At 35.4% G+C, this 18,999-nt stretch overlaps 1 protein-coding gene across 1 annotated transcript in view; it reads right to left on the bottom strand.

Annotated features, from left to right (window-relative positions):
- Positions 1 to 18,999, bottom strand: part of LOC149793472 (uncharacterized) — a 68,196-nt gene that overhangs the window by 37,323 nt on the left and 11,874 nt on the right. The window contains exon 3 of the mRNA XM_089967465.1: positions 13,824 to 14,648. Coding sequence (XP_089823591.1) covers positions 13,824 to 14,648 — 825 coding nt within the window. The remainder of the gene's footprint in view (positions 1 to 13,823; positions 14,649 to 18,999) is intronic.

Genomic DNA, 18,999 nt, shown 5'->3' with positions numbered 1-18,999 from the left:
TAACGAACATTCTACATGGTAACCAAAACGTAATACCATTTCTTTCCTCCAATTAACCACATCAGAGGTAAATCCAAGAAGTTAACCTTGAGCCAAAAGGAAATAAAAATAACTTTTGTAAGTACTTGTACATGGCACCAGTCATGATGCTGAAAATACAAGTTTTTATACTCAGATTTAGTGTTTCTCAACGAGTCATAAATGTGTATGCTGGCTGAAGTATAAATAATGTGAAAGAAAACGATCAGATAAATTTTGTTTGACTCAGAGGTAAATTATCAATTATTTCACATTCTTTTCTCGTTTAGTCAGTACCTTTTTATATTCTCTCTCTCTCCCTCTCTCTCTCTCTCTCGGCCTCTTTACTTCTGTCTGTCGTTCTTCCTTCTTGCTAGCTTCATTTCTTTCTGGCTATAAGTCCTTTGTTTTCCCCATTTCTAAGGACCCGATGATAACAGTCATCAATTTGTTTCTAATCAATCAATGACCACAAATACGCAACATTAAATTCCCAACTGACTTCACTAAGCGAACATTATTGTTACATGCAAGAGGTCTCTTTAAGTGAACAAATGAAACAAACTATAATAATTTTCCTCTAATTAATGCATGACCACCAATATCACAACTACACATTTACATCACAACTTCAAAATTGCATGCCTACCTCACAAATGCATTGTTTCCATAACATTGCACCAGTACTTAATCACCATAAAATACAAATCACAAATCAAACACCAAATACCAGGAACGATTTTTCCTACGCTACCTTAAGTCAGTCAAATCATGATTTTAAGCCTCATTTCACCTGTCACTCTACACCATATTTACCATCATAGTAAGAATAAAAGGCATCTCCAGATAATGGGACAGTCCCTTCTCGATCATTCAACTACACAATTTACCAGTCTCTTTCATGAATACTGCACATGGCACCACACAATCAATCCACACAATTAGATATTAATAGGGACTATTTGACTCCAGGGAAACTTATGCAGCTCTGACCTGAGCTCACTAAAACTAAACCATGCCATCACACAAAATAAACTTTTGGTGTGTTTCATATTGAAGAGATATTATCATGCATTGGCTTATTAATGAAGGGAATAGTACTAAAGTGGCAAATTTTTGTACACCAAAGTTAAAAATGTGTTATTGTATGGGACATTTTAAATTCCAAACCGTTGTCTTGCCAATAAAATTATTTTAACTGAAGATTGACTAGCAGATGTTTGATTATTTCATTTTAGAAAAGGGGACACATTCTCTGTATTTTCACACAACTCTTACAATTCAACTTCTTCAAACTCCTAGACACCATTTTTACTTATATGTACAACAAACATTATATAATCAATGTCTTCCTGTAGGTATGTAAATCAGTCTCATATTGAACATTCTCATGTGTCCACTACATGTGGTCATGGTACAACAGATGGATCTTGTATGTTATCTTCCTCATGTGTTTATGTAAATAATCAAGGTGATGAAAAGAAATCTGTCAAGTCTAAAAACAATACAGTGCATAATACCTTGTCTGCAAATCAATCCTCTGATCAAAATTGTCATGTCTTTGGCCTCCTCAGAAGAGGTCTGCAAGTACTCAACCTAAATATTCAACACATCCTCCATAAACTGAATGAGATAAAGTTAATATTACAGCAAGGTAGATTAGTCAATATTCTAGGTCTATGTGAAACCTTTCTTTACGATGATACTGATGATTTGGCTCTTTCTTTACGATGATACTGATGATTTGGCTCTCCAAATACAGGGGTTCAACTTTGAAGAAAAAAAGACAGGGAATCCATGGGGGGGTGGGGTGTTCTTCTCTATGTAGACAGTTCCATTAGTTCTAACAGACGTGCTGATCTAGAAACTATTGGGGTTGATAGAGTTATCTGAATTGAAGTAACCCTTGCCCAATCAAAGCTCTTATGTTCAGTTTAGAGGCCACCTAGTTCCACAGCTAACTGGATTGATAGATTTGAGGTGCAAATTCAAAAAGCATTACTAATGGAAGATTTAGGAACTATCATATTAGGTGATTTTAACACATTATCCCCTGGAGCTTTTTGACATTTTCGCCTGAAAATCGAGTAGGAAACACATTTTGAAAGCTATTTCTGAACAGACTCGAAAACACCAAATCCCCGGTGATCTTAGAAACATCGTTTTTCATTGGCTATTTGGCTCGCGCATAAGCAGAAGGGTAAAAGTGTGGTTTTTTTGGTGTTTTTTACTAAACAGAGCCATTATTTTTGTATGGAGACCACTCTTTATTACAAATGCCCATCTTATCCTACTTTCTGCAAAGGCTCATCTGTCTGTTTGCAGTTCATACCAGTTTGCCTTAGATCTGAGACCAAAAAGTCTAAAATCCTGACACAAAATCAGATTCCGGCCACAGGCAAATTCTGGGTTAAAAAAAAAGTTGGGTCCAAAAAATGAGTTTTTTTTTTATCTGTATTTTGTATTGCAACTAGATATTCCAGATTATTTTGGTATCATTGTAGAGCTACATCTGTCTACCTTTCTATATTACCACCCACTTTAGTGTATCATGCATGACCATGACGCTACAGAGCTCAACAGTAGGTTACTACCTCCTGCCACGTTAACTCGTCACTAGGGGTTAATGTGTTAACAGGGTCTCAAACAATTTATGACATGTGATTAAAAGTGACCAATACTGGAGGTAAGACTGAAGTGCTTGCCTTTACCTATCATTGCCATCTCATCAATTACACTGGGCACCGTGCATAGCCTATCTTGCACTGAGAAATGGCAATAAACCCAAAAAACATAAAATATAATAAAATTTCAGCTTTTTTTAACAGGTAAATAAAAGTACTTGCACAATCTTAATAACAATACAACGGGGGGTGGGGGGGGTATGTCTACATTTGTGAAAGGCGCAAAATGGGGATATCAATGTGAATACAAACCAACAGACCGGGGGATACACCTGGAACTGGTGATGTCCACTGTTTGTAATGTTGGATAAAATGGACTGTCAAGACCTTACTTAATGATGCAAACCTTGGAATAACTGTATCTGCGCATGTCCCCATTTGGTCAGTATTTTTTAACATTATACAATAAACAACATTACACACATCCCACTCAACTCAAAACCTTTTGAATATCAGTTGGAAAACTGTGTCCCCTGTTTATGCAGTAAAAATTTATATTGCCTATTTCACTGTCGGTTCACGCACTTTGCTTCCAAATTATTCACAGAAGATCTTATCAAGAAGATCTACCTGGTAACATAATTGAAATCATGTATGTAAACATACACAAATATTTATGATAAATTTTCTTTCATAACACAGTGGGCGGTATAGATATATGTATTTATTAATGGGTAGTCCAATTTTCATACAGATTTGACCAAATTCGACTGGGAACACAAGAAAACTGAATAAAAATTTCATGCAGATATTATGCACGGTTTTTATGATGGACAAGAGATTCTAGCCATTCATCTGTGCTTGTATATTTTATCTTGTATTTGACTATGTGTCATTCAAATTTGGATAAGAAATACAATGAGGGGAAAAAAATCAACATAGACTTTTAGTTCATTCAAAATGCGGTTAAAATAAATAGTTTACAAGGTAATCAAAGAATAATAACATTTCTTTCCTCCAAATAAACGCATTAGAGTTATATCCAGCAATTGACTCTTGGTCCAATAGTAAACAAGGACTTGATGACCACAGTCCTCAGAAAAAAAATTCTCAGATCATTTAATGACCACAAATACACAACTATAACTTCACAACTGCATTGCTTTCCTTTGTTTCGACTTGTATGGCTTCTCCATTAATTGGCTGAACATTAGTACTGTTACAGACAAGGGGTCTCATTACGAGTGAATCAAACATACACACAAGTTCTGCTGGAGTCCTATGTTTTCCGCCATTTCCAAGGATTTGTTGAGTCAACTGGAAATTCTCCTAATGTGTTCAATAAACTCAATGCTACATTTTTTTAAGGTAATACAATTGTTACAATGAAAACCATTGAAGGTTAACTTTGTAATGTGAACCTTAATGAACTGCAGATACTATTATTTATTTTAAATCATACATTAAAAACACAATATGGACTTGAGCACAATGGCATGTCATTGTTTACTGTATGTTCCCCCTCTATAATGTATGGATTTACATCTGCTGCAAACTAAAGTGAAATCTAAAGAACTGATGAGTCATCATCAGAAACACAGTGCAATGGCTTAGCATTTATCCTTGCATAAAATTATTCTAGAAACTAAATGGACAGCTGTGTAATAATATTTTTAAGTCATCAGAATTAAGCATTTCTTATGTTGCAAAACAGATGCATGAGGTGTGCGTGTGTGTGTGTGTGTGATTGGAATTTTTAACATTGCTTTAAACAAAATTCAGTCATATCGCTACAATGTCTGTAATGTGACATTTTATATTGATGTTTAGCACTGTTGCATCATGTTGCAGACATTTAACATCATGACCTACCCAGTCACATTATACTGACACCAGGCCGAAGAGTCCTAACACTAACCTCTTAATGCTGAGTGCCAAGCGAGGCAGCTGCTAGTGCCATATTTATAAATCTTTGGTACAACTCTGCCAGGTTTCAAACATATGGCCTCCTGCATCCGAGGCAGATGCTCTAACCACTTAGGCCACCGGAGCAGTCTAATTATGTTCTTGAAACATGCATTGGAAAGTCACAGGTGTTTTCTACTACTGTAATGAAAGCAAATGGGACGGCTCCATCAAAACACCTATATATCAAAAAGTAAATGCTATATACAATTTATGATTCAAATTCATATTATATGATCATATACCAAGTCCATATTTCAAACACCCTAATCAGCTTCATTCTAACAAATATCTTAGTTTTTCAAATGTATGGTGACCAGTATTGTTTATCTTTTCGATATAAATGGGACTGCCACAAGTAAATATCTGCCATTATGTTAACATTAATGTCTTATTTTTGATAACAGACTTTCTCAGCAAAATAAGTCTCTTTCAGTGTCTCCTCTGCTGACATGCTGTTACAATGATGTACAGCCAGTATCTACTGGACTATCTTTTACAATGATGTACAGCCAGTATCTACTGGACTATCTTTTACAATGATGTACAGCCAGTATCTACTGGACTGTCTTTCACAATGATGTATTGCCAGTATCTACTGGACCATCTTTTACAATGATGTACGACCAGTATCTACTGGACCATCTTTTACAATGATGTACGGCCAGTATCTACGGGACCATCTTTTACAATTATGTACAGCCAGTATCTATTGGACCATCTTTTACAATGATGTACAGCCAGTATCTACTGGACCATCTTTTACAATGATGTACAGCCAGTATCTACTGGACCATCTTTTACAATGATGTACAGCCAGTATCTACTGGACCATCTTTTACAGTGATGTACAGCCAGTATCTACTGGACCATCTTTCATGGTATCTACATGATATTAACATTATTGGCAGAGTTCAGTCACCTAACCAAATCATTGTCCTCATCCATATTTGTAAGGTACCTGGATAAATACTGAGGTTCTGTTTGACTATAATTATGGATTACGCATACAAAAGTAGGTGACACCATCTATAAATATGTGGCCCCCACATTACCATGGTTAGAGTGCCTTCTCTAGGTAGCAACAGGTGATGATTTTTTTATAATTAAAGAATATATAAAAATGGAATGCTTTCTGCATAATTTGAGTGTGTAAATTTCAAAAATGAACCATCTTTATGATATCTTTTGAAATAAATTCACAGGGAAGCATTCAAACACATGTACCGTCCACCATTTTTAATATTGGTCTTTGGCAATTTTTGAAAATTCTTGACCTCATGTTATTTCAAGCTGAAATTTGCATATTTCTTACATATATTTTATATAGAAATGTTTTGTGAACATTCAGCTTTAAGAATAAATTGACTTTTTATATGTTCCAGGTTAATCAGAAGCCCCCCTGTGCCTTTTTATCACACCCCCAAACTTTTTTGCATGAAATACTATATTTTTGAGTCATACACAAGTTGAAATTATATGTTGCTTTTAAAATGGAATGTTTTCTGCTTAATTTGAGTATGCAGATTTCAAAAACGAACCAATCTTTATGATATCTTTTCAAATAAATTCACAAGAAGCATTCAAACACATGTATCGTCCACCATTTTTAATATTGGTCTTTGGTCACTTTTTGAAAAATCTTGACCTCATGTTACTTCATGCTGAAAGTTGCATATTTTATGTTACATATGGTTATATATAAATGTGTTGTGAACATTCAGCTTCAAGAATAAATTTACTTTTTCTATGTTCCAGGTACTTCTGAAGACTTTCTGTGCCTTTTTATCACATGCCCCCTAACATTTTTGCATGAAACAGCATAATCATGAGTCATACCAAGTTGAAATTGTATGTTATTCTTAAAAACCAATCGCGCATATTCATTACAGTGTTCTTGTACATGTATACATTTATCTGAAATCACAATTTAGTAAATAACAATTGCTATTTTAGAATTTAGTTATCATAAGATATAATTGGTCAGTTTTCATATCTATAAAATAAAATCAATGACAAAAGGTTTTCCACTAAGTTTTCATTACAGTAAGTCAGGATTTCAATAGTGTCAGCTTAGGATGGTGCAACATTAAATTTTGAATGTCCTAAATTTGCAATATTTTCATAATAATTCTGACCATTGTTTTGAGCAATATTACATAGTTCATGAAGTAAAGACAATTGTGGCAACAGAGATAGAGAAGAAACTGGCACTAAGTTGGTTCTCAAGAAATATTTATGAGTATGTATTTGTTTAAATGGAGAAATACTACAGATCGATTCTCTATTCATTGGCTTATGATGACAATATTCATATTGATATTCACAAAAAATGGCATGACGATTTTAAATGTATTTATTTTCATTCTTCAAAATTCTGAAAAATAGTTGAACTTTTTAGTGATCACTGAGTCGGCGAGTGATACTCCCGTCGAGTCTCTAACCTCGAAAATATATTACACAACAAAAGTTGCACAAATATTTTGTAATAAGTTTGATATAATGAATGACAGTACGTCTGTATAATCCGATTCCTTGCTATAAACGTCTACCTTTACATACAATCAAGTTTTCGTGTGTTTTTGAACCCAAATTATGTCGTATTGTTGTCATTGTTTACATTTTGTACGTACCCATGTGCTGGGAAGAGTTACCGTTCTTGCTGGCATGGGTGACCTTAGAAAAAGACGTAATTCGTGGGTTTTCCGCAAATATTCGGACACATTTTACCATTATTCTCGTAAAAAGAACTCCAAAGTATTTAAAAAAATAGGCATAGGTGAGCGTATATATTCGTTTATTTAGTTTTTCAGCGTTTGGAAAAATTCGGTTTTCGTTATTTTCTGCTGAATAAGTTGTAGAAATGGCCCAGTATCATATACGCTAAATATAGACATTTGACTTTTCAACCATAAATACTTTCGGATGTAATAATGTCGGCTTTTTACATATTAAAGCGGAGAAAGTGCCGGGTGTAATGAGGTTGACATTCTGAGAAAACGTTAATCTTGATCGCCAGTGCCCTCTAGCGGCGTCCCCTGTTGCTACTCTAGGCTACCATATTTAAACTGGGCAACCATATCATTTTCTTCAAAGAAAGTCTTTCGCAGCAGAAAATATGACACTGTTTGGGGAATAAATGTTCATGGAATTTAAAGTTCTCAGTAACTTAACTTTCTAAAAATAAAAAAAAAACTGCTTACAATTTCAATACTATGCAAATCCTCTGATAAATATTCTATGCAAAACTGTTGATAAATTTGATGAACTGCCTCTGTGACACATACTCAATGCATTATCTTGATGATGTGGCCAGCATGCCCATACACCCTCAAATTAATCCATTTACAATGAACACAAATCTGATGAAAGACCTGTGCCAATTATTTACTCTATGTGTACAACATTACTGTCAACCTCTTAGTTTTCTGTAGCATAAAATGGGTGTGAATTTAACAAGGAAATATCATTCATTGTGTTCATGGGAATGTTTTTCACAGTAATGATTGATGCACATTAACATAATTAATATACAAAACTTATCAATTGCAAATTCTCAAGAGTTTAACAGTCTTAACACACACACACACACATACACACTTCTAAGTAAGGTCCAGCTACAGATTGCATAGAGCCAGATCTACTACTGCATAATGTGCCAGCAGATCTGGGTCTATGCAGTTTATTTGGAGTAATCTGAAGAACAGACAACATGATCTGCCAACACAATGCTCTGAAGATGTTCAGGATCTATATTATCTGCAGTTGGATCTGACTTGTAAGCAAGTATATGGCTGTGTATACAGTCTACTGTCAGATGCTACTGCCATATATGTATGTGTGTACAGTCTACTGTCATATGCTATTGTCATATATGTCTGTACAGTCTACTGTCAGATGCTATTGTCATATATGTCTGTACAGTCTACTGTCAGATGCTATACTGTCAGATGCTATTGTCATATATGTCTGTACAGTCTACTGTCAGATGCTATCATATATATATGTGTGTGTGTGTGTGTTCAGTCTACTCTCAGATGCTATTGTCATATATGGCTGTGTGTACAGTCTACTGTCAGATGCTACTGTCATATGTATGTGTGTTCAGTCTACTATCAGAAGCTATTGTCATATATGGCTGTGTGTACAGTCTACTGTCAGATGCTATTGTCATATATGTCTGTGTCTTCAGTCTAGTGTCAGATGCTATTGTCATATATGTATGTGTGTTCAGTCTGTCAGATGCTATTGTCATATATGACTGTGTACATTCTACTGTCAAATGCCAGTGTCATATATATGTCTTCAGTCTACTGTCAGATGCTATTGTCATATATGTATGTGTGTTCAGTCTGTCAGATGCTATTGTCATATATGACTGTGTGTACATTCTACTGTCAAATGCTAGTGTCATATATGGCTGTGTGTACAGTCTATTGTCAGATGTTAATGTCATATATGAATGTATGTATAGTCTACTGTCAGATGCAGGTGTCAAAAGCATTTTAGACTTTAATTGTTTATAATATAAATATTACTTATTATGTATGTTCATGTGCTACTATGATAATATGTGTTTGTTGATTATTAATTTCTTCAGTCATTTCCAGAAAACATTACATTCAGACAGATCAAAATTGGAAAATACTCAGCTAAATAAAAAATATTTGTTTTTCTTATCAATGTATTAAGTAGATAAAACTATGGATGTTTGCTACAAACGTGTGCATTCTGATTTCTAACCCGTAACAATTGTATTGATGGTTGGAATAGTAATGGTATACATTTTTATTTTTATTACCCAAATGTTACATGTGATGTGAATGTCCAACCAGTTACATGATGGTCAACTATTTGCCCTGTCATAATACTTTCATCAATTAAATAGTAAGAGTCAGTTTATTTTGTGTTTGAATAAAGAAAACTTAAACACTTTTATATATGCAACATTCGACACATTTATGAATTTATAGACAAACCATTCGTATATGTCTGCTTTTATTGTTATGTGAGTAAAACTTGGTATCTATTTTTACTGAAAACCCAAACAGTTGCACAGGACATTGATTTTTTACATCACTCTTGCTATCCTTTTTTCAAAAAACATCTGAGGTAGTTAACAGTTGAACAGAATGATTGATAAATATGTCCGTAAGGATGTTAAGTGACTGTTATATGAAATGGTAAGTTACATGATATTTGAAAAAGTCAGAGACATCTTTAAACAGGTAGCAAATAGGCTTAACACAAATTGTTTATCTTTAATTACAAATATGTGATGACCATTCAAATGAAAGAATTCAACAAGGCAACACCAGTATTTTCAAGGTACAGTGTGACCCCACTATAACACGGTAGTTGGGAGCCATAAAACCTGACCGCGTTATATGCAACCAAGTCAGTAAGCTGAAGAAAATGTACCCACCCCGAACAAAAAATTGTGTGTGTGTGGGGGTGTGAGTAATAAATGCGAGTGGTAAAATACGTGCTTCGTCGGCACAGTTACCATCTTGAATTGATGCATATTAAATGAGAAATACACCTGTAATGAAAACAGAGAGGACATAATATAATAGTTTACTTTATTCAGAGAACCATAATATACATGAATCCTATTTATATATAAATGTCTAATGTATAGCATAAATAGAGTATCAACACCACGTACTCAGCTGCGAACCTCATCATATACATTGAATCCACAATACAAGTGATTCCATCGAAAATATGCACACACAGCTTTAAAATATTCATTTTGTAACAGGTCATATTGGTCTGAATTCAGTGGAAAAACATAGCACAATCACGTAACGAATGACGAAGCACATTTACTTTAAAGTACATTCTAAGTCGGTAAAAGTTAGTTTGCGTTTTAAGACGCCATTGGCATAAACTTTTTCCCTACAAAAAGGAAACTTTCACAGCACAGTTAGTCTTCCAGTCACGTTGGAAAATGCAAAAATCCATCAGATTCCATCACTTTTATTTAAGTTTCATACTGACTTCCTTTGAAGAAAAGTTCTTTGATGTTATTGAAAGATTGTAGTTGGTTTCTTTGATGAACGGTGCATGCGCTATTGAAGTCACCACTAAAGGACAACCAAACGAATGCCCATTTCTTATTGTGGCGGCAACATCAAATAATTGTACTGCATGATTGAGACGTATTTTTTTTCCATTTGCTGAGTACATCTTCATAACAGTTGGTGCTTCAAAGGTAATCAATTTCCTTTGAAATTTCAGCAAACTATTTTATCTGGGTACATTTTTAAAAAGGAATTGGCCGTCATTTAGACTATTCTAGTTACTGTCCCTCCATGCCTACTGAATCAAGCAATAAGTAAGATGTATTTTTTTTTTATATTTGTGGTAGCAGTGTAATGCTGCCTTCCATGCATGCATCTGAAAATTAACAAATAGTCAACGGACAATAGAGATGCAGGTGTTCTGATGACAGGGATTATTACAGAAAACGTGAGCGTTCTAAAGGATTTAATTCTGAGTGAAACGAAGAGGAATTTTACTTACCATCCACATAGAAATGTCAGTCTTTGTAAACATATTAATTATTAGCGAGCGGCCAAATATCCAATGAAAGATAGATTACGAGACAATGAATCATCCAAATTGATCTCCGTCACCAGAAATGTCAACAACAAAAAGCGGATGTTTCACAACATACAGAAATCATGCTAGATGTCAGGATAAGCGGATTATGATATAACAATGCACTGTTTAGATGGTTTGTCAGTATAGACGAAGAATTTGTTTATGTAACAATTGATAAATTTCAGTGCATTTATATCCAGTTTGCAGCTTCCTTTCATGGGGCCTCTGAATTTCTGCACTCCAAACCAAATGGTTGAATATAAAAGTTTAAACAGCCAACAATGTCGCCAACAAATAAAAAAAGCCACATGGTATGTTTTGTAGCCAATAAGAAAAAACAATCCAAGTTTGCAACATTGGCAAAGACCTACGCGATCCCAGAATAATCTTTTTATGCTTTTTTTCTTTTTCTTACTTTTAAGAAGAAAAAAATAATACTTTTTCGTGTACGAGAAAAATACGTATAAAATTTCAGAAGCCAAGCCACGATCGTCTTGTATTATTCATACGTGATCTCTTCCCCAAAATGATAAGCAAACTTCTTGCGTTTTTTCATACTTTTTAAGAACTTTTTTTGTGCACAAGAAAAATACATGTATATGAAATTTCGGAAGCCATGCCATGTCCGTGATACATCCGAATTCACGTTATAATGGAGTGCGCTATAGCGGGGTCACACTGTACTCTTGAGATGGTCATTTTATGACTTAACATCGAAACCAAACTCACATAATATTCACAGACCTGAAGTGTTCATTCATGTTACATTGTTGTGCACAAAGAGCTGTAATGTTAATAATTATAAATGAAATTCTATACCAATTTATCCCATTGATATGCCTGAAAGTAGCCTTAATACTGACATATGGTCTTTTTAAAGTAAAATCAATATTTTTATTTTGGATCAACATCTGTGCACTCACATGCACCTAATTAAACCGAAATGAATACTGCATTTCCAATTTAGAATAGTGTATAATTTCACTACTTATTAACATATGTGCATCTCGTATAACATTTATAATAATAAAATAACAATAATAATAATAATAAATAATAATAATAATAAAAATAATGAGGATTTTGTAAAGCACATAATCTTTAGAAGCTCTAAGCACTTTACAACTTTGGAGAACACCTAAATAATGATATGATTACAAAAAACAAACACCATGAAACTAGAAAACAGAAAACATGCTGAAAATAATTAAGGTAAGGAAACATTAGGTCTTCAAGTCTGTTCTTGCAATCGAAATAGATGAATTTTGAGAGCACTTTTGAATGAGATCACTGTGTATTTGTGTCTCAGTTCAGTGGGCAATTTGTTCTATGTTGCTGGGCCCTGGTACGCAAAAGAACATTGTCCATATGACTTCATTTTCAAAGTGAGAATAATGAGAATATGAGTGTCAGAAGAGGAACGTATGCTTGCTGGTGTGTACACATGGGTGAGGTCAGATAGGTATGTTGGACTGGAGTCCGTCAGTGAAACTTAGCACAGGGAACAAATTCTGAGTTTGCTTCTGGATCAAATAGATAGCCAGTGTAGAGTACAGAGCAGGGGGAGGTGTGCTCTGATCGTGGTACCTAAGGATGATCCCAGCAGCTGTGTTTTGAACTTTCTGAAGTCTCTGGAGTAGATACATGTATCAAGATGAACCAGACAGAATTGAGTTACAATAGTCCAGTCTTAAAAGTACTAAGGAACACACAAGTTTTTTAGTGGCATCAACTGAAAGATAATTGCCAATGGAGCTGATGCTTACTTCAATTTGAGTTTGGGATATTGTTTTCCACTCAGGAATTCCATGATGTGTTCTTTACTAAAGTTATAGACCTGATCTTATTTACAACTTAGAATGTTCTAGAAAGCAAACTTTTAAGCAAATAATGTATCTCCAAGAATACATCCATAACGGCTTGGCGGGACAATGGTCTTAAAAGACAAAGTCCAGAAAGGTAACAAAACCACTGAAAAATTGGGAGAAATTGTAAAATAATGTATACTACATGCAGTAGATCAATAAATCCACACAGTAAATCCAAAAGATCATTGGATGGGCCCATAGGAACACAAAAACAGCTGAATTGTTGAAGGATGAATTGTACAATGTGTGGTCAGTACAACAGCAAAGCTAAAACCTAGTGATACTTGGCAGTACCACGGGGAGGTAATGGGTAAGAGTTATTGCACCTTGTCCATTGATATGTAGAAGGAAAGAGGAATTTTCATCTTTTAGTAGGACTAGCTTTGTGAGGTAGCCGGCAAATATTCAAAATATTCAACTATTTATTGGAAATTATAAATACAAAAGGCTCATTGATCATATTCAGACTATATCACTATTTTGGAATTGTTGTGAATTTATTTACAGACAATATGGATAATATTATTATGGATGTGTTTATGTGTTTGTGGGGGATTGGTAAATATGTATGTATGTACGTATGTATATGTGTGTGTGTGTGTGTGTGTGTGTGTGTGTGTGTGTGTATGTAGGTAGGTAGGTAGGTATGTAGGTAGGTAGGTAGGTATGTAGCTAGGCAGGTATGTATGTATGTAGGTAGGTATGTATGTATGTAGGTAGATAGGTAGGTAAAACTGACCTTGATCCCATTCATTTAAAGTCGGATCTTCCCATGTAGTTCCAGCAGCTGTGCGAATGAATTTCTTCTTTTTCTCCTTTTTCTCCTTCTTTGTCATGTTTCCAGAGACAGTATTATCAATCTCCATGTCTGTTGGTATAAATGATTCTTCTACTGATAGGTTGGTTGTAGACACTGCTGGATCTGAGACATCAGAAGATGCTACAGATGCATTAGTTTCTGCAGACACAGCACTGTCAGTCTTTGCCGTCTTATTTTTTTTTCTCTTGGTCTTTGTAACAATGTTTAGAGCTGGAGCAGCAGAATACACCACTTTTGGCTTCTCAATAACCCCTGAACTTGATATCTCTTCTTTGGATGTGTCCTCTTCTTGTGTACTGCTACTCATGCTAGTTGACACCCCATACATTCCATACATTGGCCCTGGTGCTGCTGGGCCATAGGGTCCAATATATCCACTATGAGGACCTCCTTGTACCATAGGCCCAATTAGGCCTCTTGGATGGAAAGGCCCACCTGGGTGGTGTCCCATGGGACCAAATGGGTGACCTGCATGGTGCATACTGGAAACAGGCGGTCCCATTGATGGTGGGCCAGGCATTCCAGGATGATGTGGTCTGTAGGAAGAGGCATGTGGGGCTAAGCGAAGAGGAGGTGGGGGTGGAGGTCTCATGCGTAGTTGAGGTGGAACAAAGGCTGGTGGCCTTAGGACTGGAGGGGGTGGGGGAGGAGGGGCTAGGTAGGGTAAAGAGGAGCTGGTGCTGACTGATGAGGCAACTGAATCTGTTGTTGATGGTGGTGGTGGTGGCGGTGGTGCTGACAGTACTGAAATTAAAAAAGAAAACTAATTATAACATCAGAAAGTCAATCTTACTGTGGGCAAGTCTGAGCAGCACCCATTGGTCTTTCATTCAGCATAGTCAATTATTCCAAATGAAGTGATTTTGTTTTCATTATTTATCTTGTATATAGGCAGTCTTCTCATTATCTTTAAAAATCCTGCTCAAAGTTAAAAGTACATGGCTAGTTCAGTGCAACAACATAATAAAGAAAAACTTATTATTATTTGGTTCCCATGATAAAATTGTTAAATGTAGATGGTTTTTTGTCTGCAGAAACTGAGAAGGCTGTATAGGGATTTGACTGCAATAAGCCAGATAACCCCACTCCAGCAAGATGCTCCAATATTTATTAGTGTAAACTGCAGAGATTCTGTTACATAGGTATATGCTGGTTTTTACAGGTTAAATTTGTCCCTGTACAGAAAAAATAAGAATGTTGGTATCATGTACCTAAACACTGTAAAATGTGTTTAAGTCTCGTAAGTTAACTGTCTCAACATCAAAGTTTATCAGAAGTCGATCTATTCTTTTCATACAACTGTAGTTCCATATAAATGCTAACTCTGACCGATGATTGAAAACCACATCACACCACCAGAAGATTTGGCTTATCTCTTTTACGGATGCATGTGGTGTAATTCTGACTCACTAAACTTGATGAAATGGACAACTTGCAATTAGGGATAGAGTTCCCACAGTAATCAAATTAATGAAACGTAGAACTGGCTTGCTGCCACAGGTTGATAATGAAGGGAGCATTGAATTTAGTCTCATCAGGTGAAGTTGCTGTCAAAGCATTGCCTCAAGCCATCAAAACAATAAACCAACTCTCCTTCTGGTACTATAATGTGTGGTTAATTGCTGGTGCATGAAGTAACAGAAATTAAAGCAAAGATATTAATCCAAGTTTTTTAATAACCACATTATTTGCTGAGAGACCAGCTTAGTTTGGATTTTGCCACTTTATATTTATGGATGACCCTAAGTCATGTGATCTTAAAAGCCACGCTGAAGTTGAAGGCTTTCACTCGAACCATGCCATTAAAATTAAGCGTTTTAAGCTGTACATATAAACACCATAACTATTAACTTTAAAAGTGAGCTCTCAACCAAAGCTATTAAATATGTGTGGATGAAGTTGGTAAGTGGAATGGGATAATGTAGTTTTCTCTGACCATTCAAACCAATTTTAAATATTTTGAAATTTTTGCTGGGATGAGGGGTCACAACCAATTGGCAATTATAAAGATGGAATTCACTGCCACCTGGAGAAAGCCAGATTCATGAGGCATTGAGCATGTGTCAGCAGCAACCTGATTAAAATCAGATCTCAACAATCCTATGTGTAGATCTGACAAACACCGATAACCATTCATGTTTGGTGACCTTTGGAATTTCCAGTCCTCTTATTTTTAGCATTCCATCAGATAAAGCATTGCAAATTCATGCCAGGGATATTTTCTAAATGATGACCCAATTCGATGGATTAAAGACATCATGAATGTTATACTTCAGAAATTTGAAAGTTGTGATTTGATTGGTGTACCAGAACGTCAACAGAAATTTGAAAGTTGTGATTTTATTGGTGTACCAGAAGATCAACAGAAATTTGAAAGTTGTAATTTGATTGGTGTACCAGAAGTTCAACAGAAATTTGAAAGTTGTAATTTGATTGGTGTACCAGAAGTTCAACAGAAATTTGAAAGTTGTAATTTGATTGGTGGACCAGAAGGTCAGCAGAAATCTGAAAGTTGTGATTTGAAGGGTGTACCAGAAGGTCAACAGAAATTTGAAAGTTGTGATTTGAAGGGTGTACCAGAAGGTCAACAGAAATTTGAAAGTTGCTCAATGAATCTGGTTTTCTCCAGGTCGCTGTGACATGTTTATGGTGGTTGTTCTTGGAATAAATACATTTAGAATTAAGTATGCTTTAGTTCTTTTTACAATGCAACTTTCATTTAATATTTTCACATGGTTTTACACAACACTGGAAAGGGGTTTACAGTTGCTATCGGGGCCCCGAGTGGCCGAGTGGTCTAACGCGCTCTCCGTTACAGATCACTGCCATCTCACCTCTGTCTGCATAGGTTCGAGTCTCGGATTCGGCCAATGTGGGTATGTGAGAAAGCATGCCAGTAGCTTCTCGAGGGTCAGTGGTTCTTTCCGGGGATTTCCCGGGTTCTTCCTCCACCATTAATACTGGCTGCCATGTATAGCCTATCGTGTGCTGAAAAATGGCGTTAAACACTACAACAACAACAACAACAGTTGCTATCACTTGACTACTGGACCATTGATGCCATGGATATGTCAGGTTGCAGTATTGGTTTAGTCATGTGACTAGCCATGCAAATGGTGAGTACCAGGTCACATTTCTTAAATGCTGAAGTTTCATCTCATCTTTCGATGGATTAAAGACATTATTAATGTTATACTCGCAATTTATGAAAATAACATCTTCCTATATGGACAGTAGAGCACCATAGTCCTGGTCAAAAACAGGGCCATGTTAAGCAGAATTGAATAAATTTAATAAATTTTACTCTCTCAAATAAATATCTGATTTCGGTTTTTTCTTTATTTTCCATGTTTTATTATGAAAGTCATCCTGCTAAAGACCAATATTCATGTCCAGCTCCATTTACCATCTAGTCACTGACTGCATTTTGTCTTCCTGTATGATGAAATATAGGACCAGCTGGTTATGGAGAGGACCAGTAACATTTCCAGGTTACTGGTCATGTGGGCTTGCAGGACTGTTTGGCAAGTTTCACACACTGGTGGAAGGAAAGCAGTTGCAAAAATCCACCTTGGATTTTGTCATCACATATGCCTGTTTTCTCATCAACATATAACTTTGTGGATTAAACCAGTCTCAAAAACAGTTCTTGCATGTGTGTTTTTGAGCACAACCATAATGTGAGAGTGAATGAGAGGAGGAATCTCCAAAGTGAAGAGTTCTCAAAATCGGCAAAGGAAGGTAATTCTTCTAGTACATACATGCACATGATAGAGTAAGTGCATAGATACAGACTTTAATGGCATGTCAGTACAATACTGGATACATAGATCAAACTGAAACTTTTAAGTTCTAAAAATGCAAGAAACAGAATTGCAAAATAAAATTTTCAAAAACTTAGGCACTTAAACCTTTCAAGCAATCGTAAATATGTGGTACAAGAAGATAAAAGATATGTACAAATAATGTTAAAATTGTGTTTGGATATAGGCATTACAACAAGTGCATGCCATCCACAAAGTTTGGTTTGAATCAGTGATGTAGAACTAAGTGTTCCTGTGCAGAACTAATTCTCTTCTTTCATTCACAATGACATCGAACTTTGAATCCAAAATCAACACATTTCTTTCCTTACCCTTGTGCAAGAGCTCAACAAAGTTTGGTCCTGGTAGATCTAGAGCTAATGTCAGTGTGCAAAAACCGATTTCTCTTTTCTAACAGTCACACTTACTTTGACCCCAAAACTAATAATTACTTAAGTGCTAGCCACAAAGTTTAGTAACAGTTACTGTAGATGGCAGATAATTCAAGTTGTTGTAGAATTCATTTTCATTTTATTAGACGGTGCCATAAAAACTCACTATGGCTACAATAAAATCAGTGATGTGGTCTACTAGACTGTATCAATGTCCATCAGACTTAGTGGACAGCCACCAAATGTACTGGACATCCACTATTCGTAGTGGACACAAAATCTCTTGCCCCATATTGTCCTCCATGGTATCAAAGTTGGGCAATCCAGAATTTACGATGCATGTATTGCAATGTTAGCCAATGCAGTACATATCCATGCAATACATCTGGTTGAATATATATATATATATATATATATATATATATATATATATATATATATATATATATCAGTATGAACCAATGAACCACAAGGATTAAGATGTAGATGATAATTTACAAAAATTGTCAAGATATAATCAATAAGAAATGTATTACAAACCTGAATCCTGTCCTAATAAGAAGCAAAAGATATACAGCAAACGAAACAATTTCAAGTAGACTGAAGTATGGCATGCATACTGTCCAGGGCTTCCATAAAAGCAGACATTAGTTGCGAGCCTAACATGCAACATAACGGGAATGGTTGAGCTTTGAATCAGATTAAACTATATAATTTCAGTTATGTATAATTTTTACACGTTCAGAAATTTTGGTAAACATTGCATCCTTAATGCTCAAAGGTAGGTAAATGTGAAAATTTTGACTCTAACCACAGTTGTTGTAGAGTTAACGCCAATTTTCAGCACAAGATAGGCTATACATGGCGGCCAATATAATTGGTGGAGGAAGAACCCTGGTA

Source organism: Sinohyriopsis cumingii, chromosome 8 (assembly GCF_028554795.1).
Source record: "Sinohyriopsis cumingii isolate HCF-2022 chromosome 8, ASM2855479v2, whole genome shotgun sequence".
Classification (NCBI taxonomy): Eukaryota; Metazoa; Mollusca; class Bivalvia; order Unionida; family Unionidae; genus Sinohyriopsis; species Sinohyriopsis cumingii.
The sequence above is the reverse complement of the archived record's forward strand: the minus strand, read 5'-3'. Positions and strand labels throughout refer to the sequence as shown.